Source organism: Rhamphochromis sp. 'chilingali', assembly GCF_963969265.1.
Source record: "Rhamphochromis sp. 'chilingali' genome assembly, chromosome: 4".
NCBI classification, from domain to species: domain Eukaryota; kingdom Metazoa; phylum Chordata; class Actinopteri; order Cichliformes; family Cichlidae; genus Rhamphochromis; species Rhamphochromis sp. 'chilingali'.
In genome coordinates this window covers 24,407,199-24,432,788 of record NC_137948.1, presented here as the reverse complement: position 1 = coordinate 24,432,788, position 25,590 = coordinate 24,407,199, and the positions used below count along the sequence as shown (strand labels likewise).

General features: G+C 39.0%; 1 protein-coding gene across 2 annotated transcripts in view; it reads right to left on the bottom strand.

The window, feature by feature from the left end:
• The window catches only part of gstcd (glutathione S-transferase, C-terminal domain containing), a 51,674-nt gene that overhangs the window by 24,424 nt on the left and 1,660 nt on the right, over positions 1-25,590 (bottom strand). For both annotated transcript variants that reach the window (XR_013971440.1, XM_080880603.1), the window contains exons 3-5: positions 25,108-25,557; positions 23,560-23,832; positions 19,262-19,355 (exon numbers count right to left, since the gene is read on the bottom strand). Coding sequence is in view for 1 of the 2 variants with exons in the window: in XM_080880603.1 (XP_080736729.1) it covers positions 19,262-19,355; positions 23,560-23,832; positions 25,108-25,557 (817 nt within the window). In the remaining variant the exon portion in view is untranslated. The remainder of the gene's footprint in view (positions 1-19,261; positions 19,356-23,559; positions 23,833-25,107; positions 25,558-25,590) is intronic.

Here is a 25,590-nt window from a genome sequence, read left to right as displayed (position 1 = left end):
AAACCTACAGGAGCTATCTGCTGGATGACGCTATTGGTTCTGCTGCTATAGAGGAAATGAATTTCCAAGAGTGGAGCATGTCTGCAACAATGTTCCCTGACAGAGTAATCCATTTACAACCACGAAATATGAAGTCACAGGATGTCATGTGAAAAGATGGCGAGCCAGAAAAGCGACAACTTCCAGAGAAACTCATTATGCGAATAACATATGGACAGCTTTCCATGGCATGCAAGCATATGGCTAAAAAGAACTATAAAGAATAAAATACAGTATTTTGTATGTCTTTAATATTGTGGCAGTGAATGTACATTTAGATATTGTTGCAATAAATATAAATATTTACCTAAGCATACTAAATTATGTAAATATAAATCTCTGTGTGGGTTCAGTGTTTTCCATTTTTAAATAGTCTTTATCTGACAGAGGTGCTGCAAAGTGCATGGGCAATTTTAGAGTCATTATCTCCATTAGGCTTATGTACAATAATGCTTTGACAATATGATTTGGGGCAGCTGTATGTAATAATAGGATGAGATTATTTTTTAAATATATAGGAACAAATGTTATAATATTGACTGTAAATGGTGTTTAATGGTCTGAGACGAGTAATTTATGTGTCAGTACATATAAAGTAAATAAAACACTGGTTTATTCTTTGACATGGTAACTATGGAAGGAAACTTAAATACTGCATTCAGTTAAAATATATGTTGTATATTTTTCATACCATACAGTCTACTGGAAGGAAACAAACACAGAAAAGTACAGACAAACAAAGGAGAGACTTTATGATGGTCACCAGGGTGAAAAGAGAAATGCACATATTGATTTTGAAATAAGAAAGGCTGAAGTTTGAAGAGGGAACTGTTGCATTCAACTGAATACATGTTTGCATAACTATAAATCGAATAATGAAGTCATATCCAAGTACCGATATAGTTATATATCTGTTGATATAAGCACAGGGAGACCCAATGTGCTCAAGTGTTTCAGAAAATGAAATGGCAACAGTGTGGATCATCTTCACAACCACTTCGGCAGTTCTTCTGAACGTGCTGTGAACGCCTGGATCCGGCTTAAGTAGCCATGAATACGGCAGAGTGTCAATTGATAAGTTTGATTGCGGAAGTTTTGCAAAGAAACAATAGCAATGTTTTCTTGCCTTGGCAGCTGCTCACAACAGTGTGTGTGTGTGTGTGTGTGTGTGTGTGTGTGTGTGTGTGTGTGTGTGTGTGTGTGTGTGTGTGTGTGTGTGTGTGTGTGTGTGTGTGTCATAAAAACAAGTTAACAGATCTTGTGGGAGTTGGAAGTGCCAAAACCGAAGATCCTTAAAAAAAAAAAAAAAAACTAATATGAAGCCGTAACCTGTAAACACCAAGTCCTGCAGCTCAGCCTGTCATAACTGCTGAATAAAATATTCAATTCTTTCACTGTCTAGGCCAAAAATGCTCTATAAATAATAATAACAATAAAAAGGTCTGTGCGCCTTATACCAGTGAAAGACTGGCTGATGTAACCACAGCTCCTGTTTCATTGCTGGGTGACAGAAAACAAGCTATATTGCAGGCACGACATGGGACTAGAAGAGTGTGACTTGCACACATAGACCCAAATAAAGAGTGCTTCTGACCACTTAATAAATGAACTGCCTGGAGCTCAGTCACTAAAGTAAAAATGGATTAGAAAGACTTTGACAAATGCCTGCCAGGATATGAAAGGCATAAAAGCACACGGGGTAAGAAAAACATGTCCTGCATGTACTTTTTTCAAAACCACATCATTGATGACTTTATGATCATAGTAATTAAAATTCAATGAAAATACGCCAAATATTTTGTTCATGTAAGGCATTTGTCACTTAGCTAATTAAAACTCTAATTTCACAAAGCTAATTACACATTTGCTATTTGCCTGTCAGCAAACACCCTCCCTCTAAAAGGGAAATATTTCATCATGTTGTAATGTCTTAACAACGCCGAAGCACCAAGCAGGTCCCCCTTAAAGCACAAACTAAGTCTTTGTTAACTTGTTCTTTTTTCGTGCAGTTTGCTGACACGTGCACTTGTAGCTGCCGTTCATTGCGATCTATAATTATGACATCAGAAGGAGACTGGTGAGGAAGGTGGAAAACCTTTGCACAAATACGGGTTCTCTCTCCAGTGTTAGATTTGCATCCCTAATATTAATTTCTGTGGAGTTAAAGGGACATTCAACATATTTTTATTCTGTCAGGAACCCAATGTTTCTGTATATGGCAGGTAGAATTGTTAGCTTGTCAACTTCTTTTCCCTAATTCAAAAGCTGAACATATAGTTGGCATTTATAAGTTTACGCACTGGTGCATTTGGCCATATGTTCATCATTATGGAAATCTGCTAGCTAATGAATGAGGAAATGAGCTCTGGCATGTCTTTGCAGCGTGTTGAATGTTGGTTATTAATGACAGGCAAAAAATCCAAATTCAGCCAACAGTGTAATTATCACGCCATATATTCACACGTATCCTTTAGAAGGGCAAGGAGACTGGAGCCTATAATGGGAAGTTAAAGGTGGAGGTGGACAGGTTTGCCAGTCATTGTGTAAATAATATGGGGGAAATCCTGAAAGCTTTAACAACACATGCCAAGAGGTTTGAAGCTATGAGGAGAAACGCTGAGCAGTAAAGATATAAAATCTTACTGACGATCACTGAAAGCTTCAATTGTTGTCAAGCTGTCAAAGAAAAAAATATCCTGGCGATTTTTCAGCACATCTGTGTAAGACTGTAGTGACAAGAAAAACAAAAGGTAATGAAAATAAACACGAGGAAAAAACTTCTCATTGTGCATCCTTAAGCAGTGCTGGAATGTCTATCAAAACATGACCTAGCTGTACGCGTAGCTGTAGGCGAGAGGTTGGGAAAATTATGGAACTCCTTTTGTCCCTCCAACAGGTCGTGACACATTCCCAATCTGTGTGCAATGCCTTGCTTCAATATGAGCGTTCAACCAGACATAACAAACGTGTTTCCTGAAATACACCAGTTATCATCTGAAATTATGTTGGAACCATTTATTAATAAATTACAACTGAAAAATTAGTAATTGGCAAAAATGTATAAATTCCAATCTATTGTTTTCCTTTTTCCTTAGCAATAAAAAAAAATCACTGTCTCTGTAGACACAATTTAGATCTAATGTCGGATTTGGCCATAATGCACAGCACTACATGTGGCACAAATCAAACACAGCACCAGAGCACAAACACTTCATACCACCAGTCATGTGTCTAGACTTTGCTTTGCTACAGTTACTTCCACATCATAACTTTTTTAATTACACATATTGTTCTTTTTATGCCATAACTGGGATGAAAACTGACCTAAGTCTGCTTTATAAATGAGCTGCCTGTAAAATTAAGTGGGCTGCATATGGGGTTAGGTGATCTGTTCTCCTCCCATGAGTAACCCGCACCACTGCAGCCGGTATCATCCATTTGTTATAGTGGTGCTATCCACCCTCCATAACCAATGCTGTGTGTTAAATAATGTTATAACATTTTCCTGGTGTTTGAGTTTTTGTATCCTCACAGTTTTACTAACTTGCTCAATCAGCTTTTGTATATATAAAATAGCTTATCTTCACCATGTTCAGCCCACACACAACGCGATCTCTTGCTGACAATCACCCATGCCAAATTAAACAAAAATGAGTGGAGATAAACTAGTATCTCTACCAATTATTATTCCAATTTAAAATCAAAGCTTCAGATAAAAAAAAAAATAGCCTTCTTCTGATTTCTTTAACTTCTAAAAAGGGAAAGGTGCATCAGGGACGCAGAACTGAAACTACAGTGAGGCAGATTAAATTGACAGAATTACATTTATCCAATAGTAAAATATTGATTTCATAAAACAGGAAAACACGAAAAGTTTGCCTTTATTGGCAAACTGTCGGCAATGACTCGGACCATCTCTGACACCACTGCAGCTGCAATAAGAAACTAAACTATCCTGTAGTGATTTGTAGGTAATTTCAGCCTTCTGACATTGCTCGTTGGGCTTGACATCACTTCCATTCACATCAAAGAAAGTGTGTTTTGAATATTGATATTTTGAAAGTATACATAGTGCTTATTCTCAAAGATTTCTGGATGGTTAAAGAGAGACAAAAGCAACACCACGACAAGCTTAGCTACTGTATCATTTCAACACTTATGGAGATAGCATTGAATATCTTAGCCATCATTATAACAATGTGACATTTTAATAATGGCACGTCAAAGAAGACAGATCAATAACTCTCCTTTCGGCTCCCATTGATTGCATAGTCTAAATGTTGGCTTGCAGTCGGTCTCCTGGGCACCGTTCGCTGCCCTGTTTAAAGTGGATGTGGCAGGGGAAAAACTCCTACATTCTTTTGCTTTAAAACTCGGATCGTTCGTAATCGATCCATCCTGTAATAGCCACAAGCACATTGTTGCAGAAGATTCAATGACCACAGAGCTGTAATCTGGACCAGCACATTCACAGCTCAGAGAAACAAATAACCTGAGGCCATCCAAAGGCTGACACGCTGGTAAACTATCTTCACAAGGAACACACCGTTTGTGTACTTGAAATGTGTTTTTTATATATATTTTTACCACAGCAAATCAATCTGTCCCATTTCATGAGGTACTGGAACCTAAAGAAGGTCACATGTTATGAGTTTTTCAAGGAAAGAAAGCACTACAATAAACTTCTGTAGATTAAAGAATTTTGAGAGCTGTGTAAATGAGAATAGAACAATGTAATTAAGGGAAGATGATTCAAATGCTTTTATTTAATTGAAAACTTTAGTAAACAGAATGGTTAAAAAACGATTTTGGGAATTTTGACTTTGAAAGTAGGAATCTTTTGTTTAAAAAATAGCTTATTATCAGTAACAGCATCTAACACTATACATCATTACAATATTGAAAACAACATAGAAACACATTTAAATGAAATGTAATAAAATGATTGTGTTCTTCAAAACTGCACTTTCAAGACGTGAGGAAAATAGATTAAATAAAAAACACTTTTTTAACATTTCTTCAGGCTACAAAGAGCTACAAGTATGTTAAGTCTAGAAAATGCTTAATTTCACCTGTTCTTTCTGTTACGGCTCCTCAAAGTCTTCCTCCACAGTTGTACATTTAAACTAAGTAGTTTGTTTTTATTCAGCGCACACTCTCAGCACTCTACACTCTGCCAGAGCTGTCAAAGTCAGGGAGTATATGGCATAAAGCTGGCATCGTTGGGGGGCTGTGTCAATGTCTTTTGGCCTGCAACCTTTGTAAAATCTTCCAGCCAGAATGGCTTTTAGCCCTAGTTTTGCAGTGCTAACTCAAGTATAAATAAAGGCTAGTTGGACACCAGCCAACTGGTGTCCCTTTTGCTCTCTGTGTCCTTACAGAAATATTGGGTTGTCAAAGGCAGGGCCCCTCTGAATAGAGAAATAGAGAAATGTAACCTTATTATTGTCACTGCAGAAACAAACACACTCCTGGAGCTTAAAAGCAAGATTTTAACAACAAATTAGAGATGGACCGATCCGATATTACATATCGGTATCGGTCCGATACTGACCTAAATTACTGGATCGGATATCGGAGAAAAATAAAAAATGTAATCCGATCCATTAAATATCACAAAAGCACCTCACAAAACTTGCAACACACCATAACTCACCTCAGAACGTTAGCACGTCGGAGCAGTATGCATCACGTGATAGAGCTGCTGTGGCATGCGGGACCTGTCGGTGGTCTGGATAGCATGTGGAGCTTCGCTAGCAACCCGGCATTTCATCTCCGACAAAGTTATCCCGAGAGAAGTAAAGCAAGTGTGTAAGTCCACCTCTGAATGTTTGTAAAGCATTCCTGCGTTAAGCTTAACAAGCGACTGCCTCTCGCTCTCCGGCTGCTACTTCAATCGTGAAACTGCTTAACGATCAGCTGATCGGCTTTTCTGTCGCGAGTCCGTGTCTCTGGTTTGCTTTTGGCCCACTTTGCACCAGAAAGAGGAAACCAGCGGCTGAACAACAGCAGCACGTTTAAGCTTGATCAGCTGTTGTTAGAATTTATTTAATATTACTTTCTACTCGAGGATCTTTATCTACGTAGCTGACGGCTGGTAACTGTGCAGGGGCGGATCTAGCAAAGTTTAGCCAGGGGGGCCGATAGGGCATTAACAGGGAAAAGGGGGCACAAAGACATACTTTTCTTTCTTATTCTCGTTTAAAATGTCGAGCTTTTAATAAATAATTATCTGACACCCAAAGTTTTAATTTGATGTAAAATGAATAGAAGTCAATTACTGTATATAGTGACTATTAAGTCTAATATATATACCCTAGTAAGCTATAGTACTTTTTACTTTGGGAAGGTACCATCTGTGCAGTCTGCAATTTTGTTGAAGAAAGATGTTGAATCTATTTAATATTTCTTGAAAAATAATTGATTTCTGTGCATTTTTTTCACACTTCATCAAATTAAGGTTGATTACGTCGATTAAGCATCATGAGGTGGAGCGTGAGGGGTGGTTCCCTATTTTTTATTTATTTATTTTTGTTGTTGCTGGGAGTTGGAACCCTATTAGTTAGGTTGCTTAAAATTACGCTAAGTACTCTTTAAAATACCAGAATAGTGAGGATGGTGTAGGTCTAAGTTTATTAGATTGATCAGTATTGCTGAACTATGAAATATTTTTTTTGTATACAGGTATAACAGAATAGCTTTAGTGTAGTTGTTGTTTTAAACTTGAGTATGAACTTGCAGACTTGCAAAATGCAACAAGATATTTAAAAAACAGTTTTGTTGATTAAAAAACACTATATCGGATTCATATCGGTATCGGCAGATATCCAAATTTATGATATCGGTATCGGACATAAAAAAGTGGTATCGTGCCATCTCTACAACAAATACTCTGTTTTGATGGAATAAAAATCATTGCTCCTTTAGCTTTCTTTGGCTCTCCAGCTCACATTTTAATTAAGTGATAGAAAGCAGACGTCTGCTTTCTATCACTTTCTAGCACTTTGTCTCAATATTTATCTGCGTCCTCGTTATATCCACAAATGTGTTGGCGCTACACAGACATTCCTATTTAGGAATGTGGGACAAGAATCAAGGGATTACAGACTGGCCACAAACACCACACGTGCCCTTTGGATAATTAGAGGAGGATTTACGAGTCATTATTCTGTCTTACGGAGCTGTCTGCATACTAAAGGCACAAATCGTGCGAACACTGATGTTAAACTCAGTCTCAAACCTCTTCTCACAAATTCCAAACCAAAAATAGCCTGATACACATTAGTGTAGATAAAAGAATCTACAGTTATCAAAATATCAAGGTAGGTCGCTCCTGCAGCCTAGGTGATATATGTTTATTGTAAAAAGATCTGCAGACACAGAAACAGACAAAACACGTGCATAAAAGACGATTCTCGCCTTTATCAGTGTAATCCTACACCATGAGGGTCTAAAATACACAAGGGAAAACACAACTAACAACAAGGTGTTGAACAAAAGCAACTGAGACATGCATGCCAAAGTCTATCCACAACCTTGCTTTGAGCCAAATTAGATGTGGGCAATGGGGGAGGTCCCTCCTATATAAAGAGCACATTTTATGGTACTCACTAAAACCAAATATGACACATCATCTATTATAGTTCAATCGATACAGAACTGAATAAAAAGGTTTGAGCTTTTCTTTGAGCCCGTGCTTACAAAGACAGAAATTCCAGTGAGGTGACACATAATGATGGGAACAGCAAAATACTTTAATTTTGCTGTCAGGAGTTTGTGAAAATAAAGTTGAAAACATGTCCTTTGTGTCAAAGCAATGCTTATGACCTGAAATTATAGAGGCTCTGAACAGAAACAAAAGGAAGGTAGGAAGCGAAAAGGGAGAAACATGGAAAAAGAAAAACAGACAGAAGGAGAGAGCGTGCATACTGCAAAATATGCCAGCTCACATAGTAAATCAACAAGACAGATGCATGCCATATTTAAGAATGAAGTATCAAGCTGCAGATTTCAGCTCTCCATTGCTAATTTAAGTTACTCAATTAGTTCAAGACTGCTATGGAAAATATTAGTAATCAATTAATTATGTGACATTCATTCATTTTTGGAGGCTCTGCTTTCCACACATAACCCAAAATAAAGGTAACCAGATTAGCATCTCCTCGTTTCCACTTGTAATTATAAATTAACACAGTGGAATGCAACATTTTATAATAATATGTGAAATGTTTGTAGTGGACGTACATGTTGAGTCAAAGGAAACCATCAAAACATCCTTTGGGACGAAAGACTTTGGTCACGCAGGTAACCATATGGTCGATTGGCCAAACAGAAGCCATTTCTCCCAAAAAAAGATCATGACAGTCCACTGGGAGGTTGCCAAAAAATAGCTTCCAGACTACGAGAAACTAAATCTTTTTCTCAGAGCAATGCTACAGTTTAAAATAAATGGCTGTCACATCATGCTGTGGGAATGTTTTTCTTTGACAGTGTCTGGGACAAGGACAAAAGGAAAAATGGATGCAGGAAAATATCGAGCAATCCTTTGACAAAACCTTTTCTAAAGTACAAAGGATCTCAAAAGTCACAAAGGAAACCGTTGCTTCAGGAAACCTCTGGACCTAAATCCAGATTAGTATCTCTGGAGCGACCTGAACGTGGCTGTGGACCAACACCAATGGTAAAAACTTCCAAACTGATATGTAACAGTTTTGACTTTGTCTTTTTGTACACTGGACGAGCTCTTCACCTTATCTACATCTTGTCTGTCTTACTCTAGCTACATATAGACCGGTTGGGCACAGGGTTTGCCCAACCGGTCTATATGAGTTTTATGGATTTAGACCAGGGCTGCCCAATCCCAGTCCTCGAGAGCTACTATCCTGCAGCTTTTAGATGCATCCCTACTCCAACACAGCTGAATCAAATGGTTTGATTACCTCTTCAGCATGCCATCATGTTTGGCAAAGGCCTGATAACAAGCCATTCATTTGATTCGGGTGTGTGGGAACAAGGATGCATCTAAAAGCTGCAGGACGGTAGCTCTCGAGGACCGGGATTGGGCACCCCTGATTTAGAGAATTCATATGACTGTATAACTTCATGCTGTCCTGTGAGGAGTTCTTCAAGATTATTATGGATTATTGTTACAGACTATTCTGGTTTTTGGCTTTATTGGCTTTTTTTTTCTTGGTTATGTCTTAACCAGCTTGAACATGGTCGGTCTTGCAATCAACAGCTAGAATAAAAATTAGCACCTCCAAATCTACAGTGATGGTGGTCATCTTGGAAAGGATGAATTGTCCAATAGGGCTGGAGATAAGGTGCGGTCTCAGAGGAGTTCCAGTAGCTTGGGGTCTTGTTTGCAAGTGGGGGAAGAGTAGAGGGGGAGACTGACAGGAATGTCCAACCATAGGGGTAAAAAAAATAAAATAAAATAGATGGACTGTTAAAATTTGAAAGAAAAAAAAAAGGGGGGGGGGGGGGGGGATTTCTAGTCAAACCATTTCCAAACTGTTAACAAAAATGATTAAAAAAAAAAATCCACATAAGAGTGGATGAACAAGACTGCAGTCTCTAGAAAAGAATATTAAGAATAAAAGAATATAATTACTTAACAAATAAATTGAATATATGGCTTCTGATTATTTTGTATGATAACAAATATGACTTCTGAATATTGGAGAAAAACAACTACTAAAGTAAAAAGTCCAAATATTTTAGACTTCATAAAAATTATTTAATCATTTAATTACACTATAATGTCTACAATGGAAAAATATAGTGGTAACTAAAGGAAAAGATATTTTTTCCCCACATACAATAGTCTAAACTATGCTCCACAGGAATGGCCTGCAGAGATGAGATTGCGCAGGCTGAACAGACTAATCACTAATTAATTACGAGTGCAGTGAAACTGCGTTAGAAACATGTAATCCAAAACTCATTGAAAACTAGCTGAAGGTAAGGCAAATTGTCTTCCTCCTCAATACCCACACTGCAATCCCTCACCAGAGATTATTGAACAAAACAAAACTGGAGAGACAAATGAATATTCATGATATGACATTTGCAAGGAGCTCATCGTGGAGGCAGTCAGTGGCTCTGCATTTAAATGGGCACAATTCAAACATCACTGCAAATAGTGAAACTCTGTAGTAAGCCTCCAGGGAGTCTAGATGTGTTTGAACCTGAATTGTAGAAATAAAGTGCCAATTATCCCTCTAATTACGAATAAAAAAGCTAGCTGCCTGTTGTGCTGGCTCCCATGTTTACGGCATATCTTTAAATCTGCAATTTAAAGGCTCTAATGAGTTCAATTAATTGAGAATGAGAGGAGTGATTTGGGAGTCACAGCCTGCTGTTTGGAGTTGTAAGCCCACGGGGATGCATGTTAACCAAATGTAGGGATACAGTTCAAATATATCCTCACTTAAAATAATAAGATCATTTAAAAACACATGCATACTGTATATTTATATTTGTATCAAAATATTCTCTACAAAGAAACTACAATCTCTCATTTTAACGACATAGGGGTCATATGATTGTTGGGTTTTTCTCTGTATGTATCATTGTCGGGTCTACCTTACAGTATAAAGTGCCTTGAGGTGACAGTTGTTGTGATTTGGCGCTTTATAAATAAAATTGAATTGAATTGAATTGAATCGAATTCCAGGTCTGAGGCAACACTAGTGAGAAACGGTTTTAAACTTGCCCTCTAACACCAGCAGTGGTGACTCCTGTGGTTTGAAAAAGAAAAAGAGTCTGAGATAAGTCTATGGAAAAGTGACCATACTACTCATATAGTTACTTGATCTTAAAAACAAAAATATGTTCATTTCCTATAACATTTAGTAACATCTCGTATAATCCCGCTTCTTGTCCTAGAAGAGCTGGGATAGGCTTCTGCCTCCCTGCAACCTTAACCCTTGGTAAGTCTAAAAAAAAGTACCCCTTATGAGGTCCTAGAGGCAAAAATCGACCACGCCATAAAAAGTGCTATAAAAAGATTATACATTAATATTTTTCCATTTCAAATTAGCCAATATTTTAGACCTACTTCTCCTTGAAATATACATATGAAGTTTTAATTATATTTTCGTTGTTTTAACCCTTTAAATCCCAGGTTTATTACAGGAGCGCCGTTTTTTTAGCCCCAAAAAACAAAAAAGTAAATATTTTCAAAAAAACCCCCATTTGAAGTAATATTCGTTTGTTATTATAATTAGGCCTTTAGATGGACTAAAGATCGGCACCAAAATTAATTTCGATCCACTTACAATTTTTTTTTTCCGGAGCCGGAAATGTTCTCCAGGCGGCCAATGCTCCTTCTCTAGGCCGACAGAGGTGCATCTTCCCGGCTAAGTCGCGACGAAGAACCGGGGCATTTTTTCGTGGGACGCATTTCTCCAGCACACACGTCCGGTACCACGTGACAACAAATACGTCATTTCCGGTTGAGTAAAAAAAAATTTGCACCCTCTCAACGACCTGGGGACAGAAAATGGTCCCGCCCGATCAGCGGGCGAAGCCGGTGCTGCAAGCCGCAAATGAGTCTTCTTTTCCCGCAGGTCTGTTAAGGCAGCCCGCTGTTTTCCAGCAGTCGTCAAATGTGAAGCAAGGGCGCCACCCGGTGGCCAAATAAAAAAATTACAACTCTAAGGCCTCTTCTCCAAAACGGAAATGAAACTTAAGCCATCGCCGAGATGCTTACGGTATAAATCCTGCAGTGAAAAATAGCGTTTATAATGGGTTTCAATGGGGCGATTTATGGCTCTAGCGCCTCATGTGGATGGCGGTTTTTAGCTTAGCCACCTTAAGCTAATTGAATAAACGGAGACGGCAATTCTAAAGAAAAAAAAAAGGGTTGGAAGGTTTGGCTATATTCTATTCAACACAGTGAAAATGGCCTAATATTAAAAAACGCTGTGGATGAAAAATGGCTGTAGGTCCTACTGAGGGTTAATAACTTTGAGATTCTTAGATTAAACACTTTGGACTCAGGAGGAATATTTGATTTATTACAAGCATTTGGAGAGTTGAAGTTCTGAATGGTGTCAAGATCAGTAAGTTACATTTAGTGCTGGGAAACTGGATGGAGATTTTAATTAGCCTGATATCCAGGGTTAGTTGAAAGAGAAATCTGTATACATGGCAAGTGTCTGAAGGATACATCAACTCAGTAAAATTCCAAATAGATTACCCTTGACATTTGTCTGTCAAAAGCCTAAGGATGCTAAGCACCTTTTGACAACTATCTGACAGCCAGGCAGAAAAAAACACATTTAGCCCCATTCCTTAACTTTCCCTCGTTACTATTACTGAACTCAGACCAAACACTAATGGTTTCCAGAAAAAACAAACTAAACACGGGCAGAGAGTCAACAATGTGATCTTCAGAATAAGCTGATATGTTAATGCACAAATCAACGGTTAAATACATTTGTGTCTGAACCTGATGTAAATCTCTCAGCAGAGCATCATTCAGCCCGATGGCTGGACAGCAAAATAAGTGACTAAAAGTGGAAGTTTGAGTTTGAGCTTTGAACAAGTTTTTTCAACTGTTCCTTTTCCAGGATGGAATGATTTTGAAAACAAAAAAGTATTTTCTCTAATGTTAAGAGGAAGTTCTGCTTGTAGCGTCAAAATTATGCATAAAGGCTCAAACACATATGCATGCATCCCCACTAATTTACTAGCCATCAACAAGCTTCTGGCCAAATTCTGGCCAATTTTAACCACTCATCTTGGCCAGAATTAGTAACCTGGTTTGCATGGACCCAGCACATATTGACAATGATAATTATTTTAAATAACTTACACTGAATATAAGAAGATTCACTTTTCTATAACCTAAAGGAAGAAAAACTGAACTTTCACAGAGATGCAAGATTTCATTTGGAAGATGAAATCATTGTCATACAGTATTTATTTTTTTTATAGTTTATGATAATCCAAAAGAGTGAAGTTCTACTTTAAGAATTAGTATTATGCCCTCAGGGTATCCAGCCAATATCTGTGGTTTTTTTTAATGAGAAAAAGTCAAGTTCATGAATCTAGACTTCAATCAAATACAGCTAATTATCTTCTAGTAAGTTCATTAATAGTAAAATGACATGCCTGAGGGAAAACGACACCCATGAAAGGCAGCCAAACTGATTTAACAGTGGAACAAATCTGGTATGTGCACATATTACAACCTTAATCCAAGTCACTGGAAAAGCAGAGCAGGAAACAAAAAGAAATTAATCCACCCACATAATAAAATAAATGACACTTGTAATTTGGACATTCCATCTCACATCTTACAGGCAAGTCTTCCAGCTCACAAACACATATGTTAAACATCTGAATTTTACCTGGAAGCTAAACATGACAGATGTTTAAAAGCTCAGTGTGGAGAAAACAAGCAAAGCACTGAAAATTGTGCAAGGGTCACAACTTCTGATGAAGCTAATATTTCCAGTGGGATTTAAATTAAAAAGAAGAGGGTGATGCAGGAAGATGTCAGTTATGGGAATAGGAAGTTCCAGCTCAGCTGCAAACACCATTTCAAATCGTTTAATGTGTTTAATGTTGCCTCGGAATATTGTGAAACTACTTAACACTGCGTGGATATTATAATACTGAAAAGCCATTACAGATCGACCCTGACAACACCGCATCAGCAGCCCCGCGGGCTGGGAAGTATCACAAGTTCACCACATTAACAAAACTGTTTTTTCCCCCAGTATATCTAAACTAATGGGCAGATTTAGAAGCAAATCAAAACTTTTACATCAAAAAATGAATCAAGTGGCGTATTCGTGACAGAGGCCATTGGTAATCATGAACCTACAGAGAATTAATACAAAGCCTGCAGCTTTCCTTCGAGCTTTAATGACTACTTAGCATTTTTAGCTCACCGATTTGGTTTAACAACCTCAGGTTTACTGTTTTGCTTCAGTCTCTGTGCTCTTTCTGATGCAGCAGCAAAGAGCAACTAGTCAACAATGAGCAACTAGGTGATAACGGAGTATTTATATTAAAAAAAAACAATTTTAGATTAAAACCTGGGGTAAAATAAGAGAACCCAGCAGGAAAAAGTGCTACTGTACCACAATGACTGGATTTTTCTTCTTACTTTTTAAAATGTATTTTAGCTATTGCATACACAGCCCTTCAATGGAGAAAGGTCATGAGGCACGTTGTGAGGTTATTGTGTTCTAGTGCAGCACTCAGTTGTTCAAAATATCTGAAACAGCACCTTTAAGTACACACAAGCCAAGTTATTAATGTACAAAACAAAATATTCTACATGATCTGCATCCAGTTAAATTACCCACATAACCAAGTTCCTAATTCCAGTAAAAGCAAATCTCTTCCTCATTTTTTCTATTAATCTATGCGTACTTTTCAAGAAATATACACAGTCAGCTGCGGAGTTTGGGGAATCTCAATCACATCTCTCTTGCAGTAGAAGCAGGGAGCCGGAGACAAATGGAGCCAGCTTTCATTCAAGCAGTTCAACTTCTGCCATGCTGTTGTAACCTACGACAAAAAACAAAGGAACTCGTCTCATCTGCGTGTACCAAAACAACCCCGAAGGATCTAATAGCGCCATGTCTCAAGCATGACAACTTTGCAGTTCTTCACCAGCTCTCCCCTTTAATGGCTCGTTGTCTTGTTCACCCCCTCGTTCCTGCCTTGTTTTCTACTGATAACCCTTGTCTCCCCTCATGCTGTCTCACCCCTATCTCAATCTCCCACTGTCACCCACTCCATCATTCTACCATGCTTTATTTGCACCTCCTCTCCTCCATCTATTAAGTGAAGTGCTGGAGACAAGCCACTGGCTGTTCTAACACAATGGCCCCTCTATTCACATTGCTGTTTATCTGTTTGCAGACAAACCCTGACTAAACGTAGTGAATCAGCGCCTCCATACAAGCAGGACAACTTTGTTGTTCTACATATTATGCACACCTGGGAGCCTGTGTGTACAATTTTTTAATCAATGAATGCAAATAGGTCCGTATATAAAGCAAAACAGTTTATGGAGATGTGCTAGCATGATTATTATTTGACAATTGTTTATTTTTTAGCAGTCAGACGCTTGGAGGTTTTTCCATGTATACTGTAAGACCTAAATTGTACCCGACCTTGGAAATGGATAAAAATAGAAAAAATGGATGAAGGCAAACTCTCATTTATTAATTTCAAATCCATTGCTCTAGAGTACAGAGCAGAAATAACCCCATTTCAAAATTTCATGTTTCAAAGGCTTGTGGGTGTTATATATTAGTTTTGCACACATGGAAATATTTATGCACACGTAAGGGGAAAACACTGAAATTTTCCCTGTAGTACTGTACGTGTGTACATGTGTGGAGCCATTTGTGCGCACAAAAGGAATAGATAGATGGGGAGGCTCATGCGCTGGAGCTCTGTACAAATTGTGTGCCTTTCGTCTCTGCTCCTCTTTAATTACACAGTACAGAATCACAGGGGCTACCTGCATGCAAGTATAATTCTGCAGGAGCAGACATCAAGAGCACCGTTTATCATGCAGAGTGCTGACAAAAGTGGAACAGCTGAAATTTAGTATCTCTACATGATTTTCACTCTTGGTATAGACACCCCGCCTACATCACATAGAGTACTTCAGTTCAGGTATCAGTGGAGTTTTAGGGAAGAGCATTCTAGATGTCACTGAGGTTTAGGCTAGAAATTGATGCTAAAGTTTCACTGTGGAACCACATTAATGAGCTAAAAATCAGTGAGACCCAATATAACCAGTACAGTGCAGTCAAAAGTAAAAGGATAATGACATGAGCTCAGTTTTATTTGGCTCTAATTCAGCACAACAGACCAACAATGAAACATTGACTATGCAGTTAAAGTGCTTCGATAGTCTTCTAATGACGTTTCGTGTGGGTTCAAAAAGGTTTCCTGCTTTTTGTGCCTGCACTTCTGAGTATTGGGACTGTTCCTGCTGCTCTATTCGTTTTGTTGTTTTTTTGCTTTCCCACGCTGCCAAACTCTCCTCACTCTCAGCTTTGTCATTACTCCTCTGATGCAATCATCTTTTTGGCCGTCTTCACCGAGTCAATTGGTCTCATATCCCCTCTTTAAAACTCAACGCTAATTATGTCAGTTTGCCTTCCAAGTCCATCTTTCCTCTTCTGCATCTCCACCTAATCCAGGATGTTCTGAAAACATTGTCCAAAGTTACAATCAGCCATCTGCTAACTCTGCTCCACCCCCAGACATTTTGGCAACTTTGAGACTTCGTTCTGTTTTTTACTTTACTGGAGTCAAACTGCCAAAAATGAGTTCAGTGTGGAACTTCTTTTTATACAATCCCCCAATTTTAGGACAATGGAGCTGAACAAACATACAGACAAGATATCCAAGTTTCCAGGATGACTTTAGTGATGGTGAGATCCCTATAATGTTTTTTTGGTTAATCTGTGCCATGAAAAGAAATTTTGTAAAGATTTATATAACATACAATGAACTCTTCTAATTTAGGAGATGCCTTGACTTTCCTATACCTCAACCTTGTTTTCTTTAAATAAATATCTCAACACATTTTGAATTATTTCTCATCAAAATTTCTTAACAAACATGAGAAAAACTGTATTTACATTTTTTGCCCATGTGAAGAACATGACAGACTATCTGTGCACTTCAGTCTTAAATCAGTCATCAAACTTGATACAAACACCCAAGTAAATGAAGTCCCATACAATGAGAGCGCCGAATACAAAAAGCTGACCCGCTAACAGAAGTCGGATATTTCCTAAGTCTGGTCTAACCTCCCCTCCCCACTACTCTTCCAACCTTATCTTGATACTACCAAACAGCAACAGATCAATGGACGACACTCGGGTCTACACCTAGATGAAAGCAAAGGTAGTGTGGTGTCTAAATGTGGTAACTAAGCATCAATCATGTAAATTGCATTAAGGAGGGCAAACATCTTCTTGGATTCTAAAACAACAGATAGCCTGCATCAGGAACTCAGTGATCTTAAATCAGGTTTTTAGTAGCAAAGATCCATTGGTTTTAATGCTTGTTGTTTTAATGGCAAGAGCCTCAAACCAACTAAGCCAAGTAAGTAAGTGTCAATAAACAATAATTAGCATCATGACTTTACTTCAATTTTACAATATTTAAAGTACGTAATGAGGAGTTGAGAGACTTTTAAAGTTACATATTCATAATTAAGTATTTATTTCGCTGGCATAATGAGAGAAATAAATGAAAAAGAAAAAAAAAAACATACTACAGTTATTGAAATCTGCTACTGCCCAGCTGCCAGAATTGTGAATATATGTACAGGTCCAGATTGGGTGCTTTTTTATTTTGCTCATTTTTAACCTTTATGTTTTTATAAATCCTACACTGCACATTTGTATACAGCTTCAAATGAAAACAATTTGAAAGTAAAGACCAAATATTAAAACACATTTTTTTAATTTTTTATCTCAAAATTATGACAGATAATAGAAATATGTCAATGTGCTAACAGGCCCTTATTTGGGCAACACATCAATTTAGATGTGTGTCATACTGACTGCCTGGAATATTCACACAAACAGAAAATAACAATGAGCAAATCAAAACACCGTTTGTTATCAAAGTTTCTGTTGAATCAGTAAAAGTAGGAATAAATACATCGGGAAAATACGCTTCAAAGTAGCGCAAGTTAAAAGATGGATCACAGAGCAAAGGCTTCAGGACGCAAAATAAACAAAATCACTCAACAGCTCGTTTATCTGTTTATTTAGCGTGTTTGCTCATTCCCTGCGGGGTGTTTGTTGTATTGTATGGTAATGTATCATTTTGTAAACCTGTTTGGTTTGGATATGGATAAAATCAATTTACTATTCAAGTTGCTTGGAGTGAAAAAAAAAAGAGCTTAATATCATGGTAATGAAGTGGAAATTTGACCTACACAAAACAAAAGCTGAAAAGAGGTAGAGATCTTAAATTAAGGTGTTTTTTTTCCTTTTCTCATTTTCTTTGTTGGAGGAAATAGGCACTGCATGAACTCCTGCTTGTAACAATTTCCCAAATAAGCAAAAATGAAAGGAAGAAAGAAACGAGTGCGCTACACAATATTAAAGAAAATTGAAATATTTAAACAATCACATGCATGAAGCATGTGCCTTCATCTACCTTCCCCAATTTCTTGTGTCAATAACACTGAAGCGGCAACGTGACCGTATGGCAGCAAGTGCCCTCACCTCACAGCAAGAAGGTCCCACCAAAGCCAGACTGTGGAGTTTACATGTTCTCCCTGTGTCTGTGGGGGTGGTCTCTCCGGGCTCCAGCTTTCTCCCACAGTCTATAAACATGCACGTCTATTCCAAAAATGGCCAAAGATGGGAATGTGAGTGTGAATGGTTGTCTATCTCTCTATGGATGGACGGATTCAAATGTATTGGATTGAGATGGATGGATGGAATAACACTTATATGTTGGGAGTGATGCATGTGCATCATTTAGCGTTGCTAACAACAAAGACATCTCACTAAAAAGAGAAACAATGCAGGTGAGGAAAAGAGGCAAAGAAACAGATTTTTCCCCTCTCTCTGTTGCTCCAATGCCACCTGGGGCAGCAATCAACAAACCTCCCCCATTGTCTATCACAAACTACTCTCACAGCAAGAAGTATCCACTAAGACAAGTGGGACACTGTACAAGTTGTCTTTGAACCTTTTTAGGTGTTTTTATTGTTTTTGACTCTTGTTCTACCACAGACCTATTTCACACTTTCACCCTACAACATCAGCAGGATAGCACATGTAGATTAAAAATCATTAGGGGACCCTCAAGGGGAACCGCATCCACCTGCAGATTAACATAAAATGTGTTAGCATTAGGTGCAGCTATAAATCACCAACAGCCACAGTAGTACCGAAAGGTATAATGCAAATATTTATTCATGTTCCTCGCTCCATATATAGTAACATTTGTGTTTTTTGAAGTCAACCCAGAAATAAGGTGGGAGAAAGAGGCTGTGGAGTGTTGCAGAGGCATACAGGCTTACAAAACATGAGGGAAGTAAAAATAGTGAAAGGAGGATAAAGAGAGATGAAGACATCAAATAAATACAAGAAAATAAAAATAAAACAAACCAAAGGGGCAATGATAAAAGTGCAAGGGCAGGAGGGCAAAAATAAAATGGAGCCAGCAAAGAGCACAGCCTCGAGGCAAGATTAGAGTTTACCTTCAGTAGGGTTGATCGCTCCTGGTAAGCTTTCCCATGGGAGGGTCCAGGAAGGGCAAGGATGAGGAGTGAAGACTGCCTCGATGCCATTTTCCTTAGGGAAGAACACACACATGCAAACACACACACACACAAATATACAAATACAAGTTACTATAGAAACCTACAGCCTTTGTTGTAATCGAGTGACTTATTTTGTACAAGCCCTCTGCTACCTTGCACACAATACAACTCTTATTAAATTTTCAAGACAGAACATTGCTTCACCAGTACAGAACATACTCCAGCACATCTAGTACAATTAACTACAATAGCAAGAGAACCAGGGAAACCATGGTAAACTTTTTTTAGTTCTCTCCATGATGACAGCAGGGCTAACTATGTATTTAACTAGCTTTGCTAAAGTTTGTCTAGATAGATGCAATATTTGTTGCTAGAAGGCAGCGCTATTTAGAAGCTCCTGATGAGGCTGTGTTCTCAGTTCTCCTTTCCTGCCGTGTTTCTCACCACAGCGTCTGGGGTAGCAACAGCTCATTTGCTACAGACTCTGAAATTGACTGAAACCGCAGGTATACAGGCATGGTAGAATGAGCGATCTGAATGGTGTTTTAAAATGAAACGTGAAAGGCATATTCTCAATCATGCAATAGCCTCTATTGGTAAAGCCTTAATTTTTCAGCAAGACAATGATCCCGAACTCACTGTCAATGCAGTAAAAGCACATGTGGATACAAAAAAATGAAAAATGAAACTCTATCAATCATGGATTGGCTTCCTCAGAGCTGTGTTAGATCATTTTGACAGAAAAGAACAAAAGGCAGCCAAGATCCAAAGAAATTTGGGTCATATTAAATAAAATATTTTATGCAACCAGGACAGCGTAGATGGAAACACTCATGCAGAGGTTTCACCGAATTCAGAAATCAGTGGACGACATCACGGTAGCTATGTCCATCTTTTGTACTGTCTGTATTTACATAGACGTTTGCACTTGTTTCAGTAAATCCCTGGAGCTGTTTCCCATATAAAGAGGAAAAAAGCTCATCTTACTATAATATGACACCCTTTTAATAGAAGGTCTAACATGGAACATTAAATATGTGCAACATAGGGCTGCACGATTTTGCATAAAATGAGAATCACGATTTTTTGGCTTAGAATTGAGATCACGATTCTCTCACGATTTTCTTTTCCAGTATAAATATTTATTTCGCTTATTAACTGCACATCAACTTCGTAACAGTTGAGACTGAACATAAAAACAATAAATAAACATAAAAACAACAAATGTCTCACATTTTGTCGTTGCCGCAAAATATTGTACTGCTTGTAATTCCGTCTCCACCGTTGCTCAACACTGCGTGTATAGAGCAGGTAGTGCAACAATAGAAAAATAGTTGCGGGAGGGCACTGTGTAGCATTTCTCTAGGGTGTTGATCATTTCCCTAAATCCCTCGTTTTGCACAGTGTTGATGGGAGCCATATCTTTGGTCAGGTGATAAGTGATAGCCTCTGTAATTTCTTTGCCTGCGGGAGTTCAACGTGTATAGGGAAGCGCTGTAGGTTCCTGTTATTAATGTTTGGGTGGTTGACCGGGACGGATTTTCTCCTGTCACTTTCTCGTCATCCCTGACGTGCTCTCCGTTGTTTTTTCCCTGCTAATTTTAGCATCACACGGCACAGCTTCTGTATCACGTGGTATAAGGCTCCGCCCTTGTCATTTGTTGAGCAGGAAGAGTGAGCGCTTGTTTTCATGCAGATTACGTCCCGGATCAAAATGCGGTACAATCGTCATCGTCTTTTTCTTTTCTTTTAAATCGTTGTCACTTGGAAATGAGATCGCACATAAGTATGAATCGAGATCGCGATTTTCTAACGATTAATCGTGCAGCCCTAGTGCAACACTATGGTCACCGTCTGTTACATTTAAATGTGTTTCATGAATAAAGACTTGACTATCATGTACAATGACATCAGAAAAATACATACACTGTGAGGTGCATCACTATGATGCAATAAAAGCACTGCAATTAAGACTATATTACTAAAAACCCTTAGTTCTGTTGACACTAACTGATCTGTGTGTTATACACTGGGGTTGAACAATGTCTCGCTGCCATATTAAAATATTCTAATATTTTGTTTTATTCATCTTTATATAAACACATACTACTATATAATACAAACCAATCAAAGTCTACAACACTGCAAACCTCAAGCTCAAAAAGTCTGTGCCAAAACCAATTATATTCACTCTCCACAGTAACACAAACTTGTAGTGCAAATGCTGATAAGGTCATTTTTGGTCACTGGGTAAATATGTTTGAGGTACCTCAAAGTACACTAAGGAAACATGCACCTTAAAGCTTTAATAATTTTGAATATGAAAAGGTGATTCTGTTTAAAGCTCTATTTCTTCTATTAAATCATATTCTTAAGTTTGATAGTTCACCTGCAACAAGGATGTCTGGTCAAACTTTAAACCCAAATGACAAATAATAGGTAATAATACAAGACTGCGTTATTATCCTGCCATAATGCTCGTTGATTTCAGTGAGGAGTTTTTCATGGGAACACACACAGACTGTCTTCAATCGCTGTTTCTGGAACAACAGCTCCCCTATGAACCCAATTCATCAGACATAAAATCAAAGACTTAACTTCCTTCCTGCAAACCCAGTAATTCTCCTTTTAAAAAAAACTCTATTTTTGATATCCAAGTTGTGTTAGCTTTTGTTAGGCAGTGATAATACCGGGTCTTAATTTCTGGTGTCGGGATGCCTGCTTGTTTACCATAGATACAGATCACAGGCTGGGGCTCCACAGATCACTGCATGGGGAGCTTGAACAGTATGCATGAGTGTGTGTTAACTGGAGTGATAAAGGGGCAGAGTTTATGAGCCATTTGTAATGTGAATGGTGTTGCGAGATGAGCCCACTGCCTCTGGTTAGCCGCCGTGAAGGATCGACTGTCACCATGTGAGACGGCAGACTGTGTGTTTATACCTTGGTGGGACACACACAGAGGACATATATGCGCACACAGACGCAAACAGACAGGCACATTACCCAGCGCAACAGCTGCACTGCAGACATGATGATGGCGACATGTAGCCATCCTTGTAATCCCTCTAGGCAGAGAATGGTGGCCATTGTGTGTTTGTCTGTGTGTGTTCACGCATTCCTCTCGGTTTTAATGTCGGATTTTAACCTGCCAGCAAAACTGTCATTTACACACATGTGGGCCTGACTAAATTTCATCCGGCAACACAGCACATCTAAAAGACACATCCCATCCTGACCACCCAGCTCACTCACCCTCATCAGAATTTTCCAAACCTCTTGTTTTTTTTTCTCCTCGCCTCGCTCACATTGTTATAGAAATGTAGCCAGCAGGAAATCACAGAAATATCTTTCCTAAGAGAGCAGAGCAAAAAAAGCCAAGTAAACAGTCTGAGGGCTCAGTGGCGAGAGGTTAGTCAGGGTTGAGGAGACAGTCTCCTTTAAAACAGCTGGGCCTGCTTATCTCCTGCTGTTGCAGAGGTAATATATGGAGCAAAGAAATTTATAAACGTGTGCGAATGAGCAAGTCTCTCGACAATCCTTCCTAAGGGACCTGCATTGGGTCGTGTATCTTGCCTGTGCACATGTAGATTTTTAGCCATAACTATAAACTAAGTAAAGCTATAACATTTTTGTTTTGGACCAGATTCACTGTTTTTATTGCACCTGAAATGAAGATAAGCTGAATGTGCACTGTCTGCACTCCTGCAAGTGGTAACAGGATCCACTGAGAATACTGAAATGTGCATTTAAAAAAAGCACCCCAGGCAAATACAGTGTTTTTTCTCATAAACAGATTGTTAGTCTTAAAAAAAAAAAGCTTGTTTTTTTGTAATGTCTACAAGAGCAAAATAATATGCATCGATAACAGCTTTGAATTCCTTTCTTTTTTTTTTAAGACCACTTAAAATGTTAATTTTATGAGTGAAAGCAATCACTGTTAAATATCTGGCAGAAAAACTAAATATCCAACAATTACAAAAGTCTGCCAGAAACCGAAACATTAACTCAGAGCTACACTCTTGAAGGCGCAATCAACAGAAAATGGAGGCATGAAATTACAGGGATAATACTTAACAACCACTCTGGAGGCTGCGAATCTGTGCTGTTAGGGGACAATGGGAGGCAGATCCCTTGATATTAGGTCAGGATGGAAGTGTTGGAACAAAACATGTTTGGTTAACATATAGCTGCAAAGCATGCTGGGGATTAAGTAAAGGAAAGTAATCATTTACTTTGAGTTTAGTCATTGTGGGCCTTGGGCCGCCGACAAAAGGAACCTCTGGGGCCATCTCCCGGCCTTCTTCCTCTTCCACCGGTAGACTGGTTGGGTTGTCCTCTGCTGAGAGAATTGGGAGTCCAGACGTGGGAGCCTGGGGTATGGACAGAAGTAGCCCACAAGCCTTGGCTGCCCGAAGCACCCCCGGTACCTCCTGGACACGGCCGTACCAGCGCAGTAGGTGGGGGAGATGATGTAGAGTGGCGGCAGCGCGTGCTTGGAGGGAACACTATTAAAGACCAAGAAAAGGATGAAAGGATGAAAGAGAAAGAGGAAAACAACAAGGAAATATTGATTAAGTGACTCGACTGACATGTTACTGCCAGCGGAGCGAGATGCCACGTTCCACCAGAATTCACACATCACGCTGGTGAACACTTGTGCGACAGACTGGCAAAAAAAAAAAAATCTAAACAGAGCTGGCAGGAGGAGAGGGTGAAGAAACAAACAGAGACATGATCTGAGACGAAGCACGTAAACAGCAGCACGACAAGAGGGTGGAGTGGAAAGGATTCACTGTGGCTGCATGTGTTGTGGACAGTGATGGCCGTTAAGAGGAGACACGCTAGGCTGAGTGTGAAACTGGAAACCACTGGGGCACAGCTGACTACTAAAAGCCTCATTGTGAGAACTTCAGTTCTTTCCCACAGTCGAGGAATAGCTGGAGACAGCTGAAAGGTGAAATGAGACCCACTCCACTGCCAGACAATGCAGCATTCCTGATCAATAACAGCATAAGCCTGAACTTTACAGCTCTCGGTTCGCCGCTGCAGTTGCTACCAAATTCATCACAAACAATGAGGCGTAATGAATATTCAGTGAGCACTTGAGCTTCTAAATTCTTCAAAGATTTTCAAGTTAGGAGTTTGTTTTTTTAGGTCAACATAACAACCTGCCAACTCTGTCAGCTGTTCCCAAAGTAAAGTCAGTAAAATGTATTTCAACCTGCTTCATTTGAATAAAAACCCTCCCCGTACAGTGTTATCAGCCTTTGCCAGGTGGCTCCAGACCACCTTTGAGAGCAAAAACTGTGCCAAGTCTGATGCAGCGAGTCTTCTTAACCCAAGTTTCTGCTTGGCTGGATTTAAAAAAGGGAACTGGGTGTACTACCTGTTCACCCTGACCAGAGTGTCAAAACCACACATCATGCATAATTTGACAAGTCATCATAATAAAAGTATTAAAGAGCCAGCAAATTCATGTAACTGCACGCTCCGGTCTGCATGAAAGCATTCAGTCTGACATCAGCGCCACTTTTGTATCCACTGAGACAAAGCCTTTCCTATCAGCACTTGACTGTTTGTGTAACAGGTGTATTATTGAAAGAGCATTTGTAAAGAAAGTGTGTCAGTGAAATAAAAGCGACAGGCTTAAACTGACAAAAAAGGGCTAATAAAATTAATTGTGCTTTGATGTGTATGTGCCATTCTTAATTAGACAGTAACAATCAGAATGAGGTTGTTGACACCACTCAAAAATTCATTACATGTCAAAAAGCCCTTACCAGATACTGATAGATGCACGGGAGCAGCACCACATCAGTCAGAGTGAAGTACAGTCCCTCGGCAAACACATGCTCCAACGGAGGCAAATCTGCTGTCTTCACTTTCCTGATCTCAGAGTTCTCTCTGGTGGCTAAAGCTGGTACTGAATCCACAGACAGTTTGGCCAAAGCTGCTCTAAGCTCAAGTCCATCACAGGCCTGAGACGACTGTCCAAGCCCGGACTCGGAGTCCAGGTTCTCTTGGCTTTCAGCAGACTCTTCACGTCTCTGCTCCTGGAGTTTCCGCCTTCGTATTTTGTCATCGTTGTGGACTCTGACAGGCTCCGCGAGCCTTCGCTCAAGAGTGAGAATGGAGAGGGGCACCTGTTGATCATCATTTGCACGATTCTGGAGATGTTCTTCAACAGCAGAGGGGATTTCAATTTCACACAATCTAGTCCACCGGCTCACCTAAGAGTGAGGAAAACATGGTGTTTGAAGTCT